Source organism: Danio rerio, chromosome 10 (genome assembly GCF_049306965.1).
Source record: "Danio rerio strain Tuebingen ecotype United States chromosome 10, GRCz12tu, whole genome shotgun sequence".
NCBI classification, from domain to species: Eukaryota; Metazoa; Chordata; class Actinopteri; order Cypriniformes; family Danionidae; genus Danio; species Danio rerio.
Window position 1 is genome coordinate 47,986,803 of NC_133185.1, and position 5,698 is coordinate 47,992,500.

Genomic DNA, 5,698 nt, shown 5'->3' on the forward strand with positions numbered 1-5,698 from the left:
ATTCTAAGCTAAGCTAAGTGTCCCTGCCAGACCCAACGATTGTCTGAATGTTGTCAAAAAATACAAAAATTCAACTGCTCAACCCTACGGGAACTGAATAATTAGACTATTTTCGAGTGAGATGCTAATGGTCTAATCCGATTCAATGATTTATGCTAAGCTAAGCTAAAAGTGTTCCCAAAGATTAGCTGAATGTATTTTAAAATGGTAAAACTCAACTGTTTAGACCTAGGAGAACTGTAAAAGTAGACTACTTTAGAGTGAGATGCTAATGGTCTAATCTGATTCAATGATTTATGCTAAGCTAAAAGCGTTCGTGGAGATTAGCTCAATGTATTTAAAAATGCTAAAACTCAACTGTTAAACCCTATGGGAACTGTATAGTCAGACTTTTTTTGAGCGAGACGCTAATGGTCTAATCCGAATCAATGATTTATGCTAAGCTAAAAGTGTCCCTGCCAGACCCACAATTGTTTTTTAAAAAATGCAAAAATAACTGTTCAACCCTATAGGGGAACTGTATAATTAGACTATTTTCGAGTCGGATGCTAATGGTCTAATCCGATTCAATGATTTATGCTAAGCTAAGCTAAAAGTGTTCCCGCCAGACCCAAAGATCAACTGAATGTGTTAAAAAATGGTAAAAATCAGCAGTTTAATCCCAGAGGGACAGTAAAATCAGACTATTTTTTAGTGAGATGCTAATGGTCTAATCCGATTCAATGATTTATGCTAAGCTAAGCTAAAAGTGTTTCCGCCAGACCCGAAAATCATCTGAATATATATATATATATATATATATATATATATATATATATATATATATATATATATATATATATATATAAAGTAAAACTCCACTGTTTATCTCTAGGGGAGCTGTAAAATTAGACTACTTTCAAAAAAATGTGTTGTGTTCAGATCTAAAACAAACAAGATCCACAGCGTTGCCATGTGAATAAAGATTTATTTATGAGCATTGTTGAGGAAACAATACCGAGAGATGATCGAACAGCGTTCTAGGAAAGGTCATTGTTTTATAAAAGAGGGACAGATGTGTTTATTGGTTTCTATTGGCAGACGTCACTATGATTCTCCGATCTAAATCATCTACAATACTGGAGGATGGAAATAAGGATGTTAAAAATAAATCAAAGGTTGCCAGGACTCGCTCTCCGTTTGTTTTTCTCCTTCACATTTGATCATATCCATAAACTGCATCATTATTTGGTTAGAAACATCAACTAAGCGCATGTAGAAACATAAGCTGTAGAGATGTAAATGAATCAGTAATGTTACATTCATACATTAAAACCCGGGAGACGCTTCCAAGGAAACCTGCTGCATGGTTAAAATGATTGCACTGGATATTTCATGTCCCCCAAAACCTTCATTTGACAGCCACACGGCCCTCTGCGCTGGAGTGTGTGTGTGTGTGTGTGTGTGTGTTCGTTCTCAGGCACAATCGCTCACTTATTCTGGCTGGAGATTCTAAACTCTTCAATTACGCTGTAGATTTTGATCATGTGGACTGCTTGTACTGTGTGTGTGTGTGTGTGTGTGTGTGTGTGTAGTTTTATAGTTAAATAATTGATTAAGGTTAACGTGGAAGCTTGTTTCTGCTGTGAGATTCAATAAAAAAAGGTCATTTTGACTTTTTTAATATCACAATTCAGATTTTTGCTTGGTTTTCAGATTATATTTGCAGTTCTTTTATATTTTGTGACATGAAAATATAATTTTAAAGTCATTTTCCTGCATCAGAAACAGCGTTTGCTTCATTTATATTGCAAGTTTTCTAAGTGATTATAAGTGAAAAATATTATGTATCTTGCAATTTAACAGATTTTTTAAAATTATTATTATTACTTTTGTTGATATCTCACAATTCGGAGTTTGTTTTGGCTATTTTTGTGACTTAAAAATATAATTTCAAAGTCATTTTTCTGCATTGGAAACAGTTTTTTCATAATTTCTATTGCAAGTTTGTAAGGTTTGTGTGAAATTATGAGGGGAAAATATAATGCAACTTGCAATTTAACATTTTATTATTATTATTATTATTATTATTATTATTGTTGATTTCTCACAAATCTGAGTTTGCCTGCAGCGCTATAAAGCCTGAACTTTAGTGTAATTTTGCAGGTTTATAGGCTGTTTAGCATTGGGATCTGCTTAATATCTTGTAATTTTTGAGACTTGAAAGCTGCTGTTTTTTCACCCCTCACAAATGCAAGTTTAATTTAATATTTAGAGGAATTTTAGGGAAAAACTGCAGGATCTTAACTTGAAATGTAACTTCAAATTTAGATTTTTCTTGGTTTTTAGGTTATATTTTGGCCATTTTTGAAAAGTCATTGTCCTGCATCAGAAGCAGTTTTTCCTTCATTTTTTATTGCAAGTTTGTGAGGAAAAAGTAACTTGCAAATTAGCAGATTTTTAAGTCAATATTATTTTTGTTGATTTCTCACAATTCTGAGTTTGTCTGCAGCGCTATAACACTTCAACTTTAGTGTAATTTTGCAGGTTTATAGGCTGTTTAGCATTGTGAGCGGCTTTATATCTTGAAATGTTTGAGACTTGAAAACTGCAGATTTTTTTTCTTCGGAAATGCAAGTTTAATTTAATATTTAGAGGAATTATAAAGAAAAACTGCAGGATCTTAACTTTTTAAAAAAAATCTGAATTTGGTTATATTTAGTTTATATTTGCAGTTCTTTTATATTTTGGCCATTTTAGTGACATGAAAATATCATTTTAAAGTAGATTTCTGCATCAGAAACAGTTTTTTCCTTTCATTTCTATTGCAAGTTTGTAAGTTTTGTGAGGAATGATAAGGGGAAAGTATTATGCAACATGCAAATTAGCAGATAATTATTATAATTGTTGATTTCGAACAATTCTGAGTTTGTCTGCAGCGCTATAAAACTTCAACTTTAGTGTAATTTTGCAAGTGTATAGGCTGTTTTGCATTGTGAGCTGCTTTATATCTTGCCATTTTTGAGACTTGAAAACTGCAGATTTTTTTTCTCAGTTATGCAAGTTTAATTAAATATTTAGAGGAATTATAAAGAAAAACTGCAGGATCTTAACTTGAAATGTGACTTCAAATTCAGATTTTTGCTTTACATTTGCAGGTCTTTTATATTTTGACAATTTTTATCATTTAATCATTTATCAAAATAGCATTTTAAAGTAATTGTTCTGCATTGGAAACTGTTTTTCCTTCATTTTTATTGCAAGTTTATAATTTGTGTGGGGAATTATGAAGAAAAAAATATGATGTAACTTGCAATTTAGCAGATTATTAAAATAACTATTATTTTTTGTTGATATCTCACAATTCTGAGTTTGTCTGCAGCGATATAAAACTTCAACTTTAGTGTAATTTTGCAGGTTTATAGGCTGTTTAGCATTGTGAGCTGCTTTATATCTTGAAATGTGACTTCAAATTCAGATTTTTGCTTGGTTTTTAGTTTATATTTGCAGTTCATTTATATCTTGGCCATTTTTGAGACTTGAAAACGGCAGATTTTTTTCTCAGAAAGGCAAGTTTAATTAAATATTTAGAGAAATGTTAGGGAAGAACTGCAGGATCTTAACATGAAATGTGACTTCAAATTCACATTTTTGCTTGGTTTTTACTTTATATTTGCAGTGCTTTTATATTAAAGTAATTTTCCTGCATCAGAAACAGCTTTTTCTTTATTTTTATTGCAAGTTTGTAAGTTTTGTGAGAAATTATGAGGGAAAAATAGGATGTAACTTGCCAATTAGCAGATTGTTAAATTACTATTATATTTGTTGATTTCTCACAATTCTGAGTTTGTCTGCAGCTCTATAAGCTTTAGTGTAATTTTGCAGGTTTATAGGCTGTTTAGCATTGTGAGCTGCTTTATATCTTGAAATGTGACTTCAAATTCAGATTTTTGCTTGGTTTTTACTTCACATTTGCAGTTCTTTTATATTTTGGCAATTTTTATCATTTTATCATTTATCAAAATATCATTTTAAAGTAATTTTTCTGCATTGGAAACAGTTTTTCCTTCATTTTTATTGCAAGTTTATAATTTGTGTGGGGAATTATGAAGAAAAAAATATGATGTAACTTGCAATTTAGCAGATTATTAAAATAACTATTATTTTTTGTTGATATCTCACAATTCTGAGTTTGTCTGCAGCTCTATAAGCTTTAGTGTAATTTTGCAGGTTTATAGGCTGTTTAGCTTTGTAAGCTGCTTTATATCTTGAAATGTGACTTCAAATTCAGATTTTTGCTCAGTTTTTTGTTTATATTTGCAGTTCATTTATATCTTGGCCATTTTTGTGACATGAAAATACCATTTTAAAGTACATTTCTGATAAGAAACAGTTTTTCCTTCATTTCTATTGCAAGTTTGTAAGGAATAATATTGTGCATTTTAGCAGATTTTATTAAAATTATCAGTAATTTTGTTGATATCTCACAATTCTGAGTTTGTCTGCAGCGCTATAAAACTTCAACTGTAGTGTATTTTGCAGGTTTATAGGCTGTTTAGCATTGTGATCTGCTTTATATCTTGCAGTTTTTACCTTTTTTGTGCTGGTAACTGCTGCTTTTTCCCCTCACAAAATGCAAATTTCATGTAATATTTAGAGGAATTATAGGGAAAAAACTGCAGGATCTTCACTAGAAATGTAACCTCAAATTCAGATTTTTCTTAATTGTGAGTTTGTCCTAAACATTACATTTTTTCCTGCAGTTATATCAGTTTATTGACTGTTTTGCAAGTCTGGCATTCTCAAAAATCGTACAAAACTTTTAAATTTGAAACTTAACCTCAGAATTCTGAGATCAAAGTCAAGCAAGACAAAAAAAGTCATACCTTTTTTTAAAGTCTCCCTGTTGAAACAAGCGTCCACAGTTCAACATGTGAAGGGATTTGGCAAATAAAAGGAATTACAAGGAAGTGTGACTGCATTTACATCCTAAAACATAAAAGAAAATACGAAGTAAAAGGCACGGACAGACATAAGCAGGAGACACTATATAATGTGCATGAATGAAGCAAAAACATAATCACTTGTAAATAATAGAATAGCTATCTCTTTCTCGTAGAAATAATATTCATAAAGGTAGTTCTATTAAAACTGATGCTGTGGCAGGGAGTTTCTTGAAACCGCTAACAGTTCTTTACATACAAGTTTTGGAAAAGAGTGTTTTCTTCTGGATGCTGGATGTGTGTGTGCGTGTGTGTGTCAGTGTCTCAGCAGCTGCAGCCATCACCGGAGGACACAGGTCTGTCGTCTCGCAGTTTGATCTGGTCAGGGAAATCGTACGTCTCCACCTCAGACTCCTGCGTTAGTATCAGAGCAACCATAAGCATTTCAATTATTATAAATAGAAAGTCTTATTTTATTTCAGCTAGAATAAAAGCAGTTTTTAATGGTTTTAAAAGCCATTTTAAGGTCAATATTATCAGCCCCCTTAAGCAATTTTTGTTTTGGATTGTCTCCAGAACAAACCACTGTTATACAATGACTTGCCTAATCACCCTAACTTTACCCTAATTCACCTAGTTAAGCCTTTAAATGTCACTTTAAGCTGAATACTAGTGTCTTGAACAATATCTAGTCTAATATTATGTGCTGTCATCATGGCAAAGAAAAAAGAAATCAGTTATTAGAAATGAGTTATTAAAACTGTTATGATTAGAAA

The 5,698-nt window shown here is 31.6% G+C and overlaps 1 protein-coding gene across 1 annotated transcript in view; it reads right to left on the reverse strand.

The window, feature by feature from the left end:
* Nucleotides 1–4,075: 4,075 nt before the first annotated feature.
* The window catches only part of zgc:100918, a 13,854-nt gene continuing 12,231 nt past the window's right edge, over nt 4,076–5,698 (reverse strand). The window contains 1 exon segment of the mRNA NM_001005591.1: nt 4,076–5,336. Coding sequence (NP_001005591.1) covers nt 5,247–5,336 — 90 coding nt within the window. The 3' untranslated portion in view covers nt 4,076–5,246.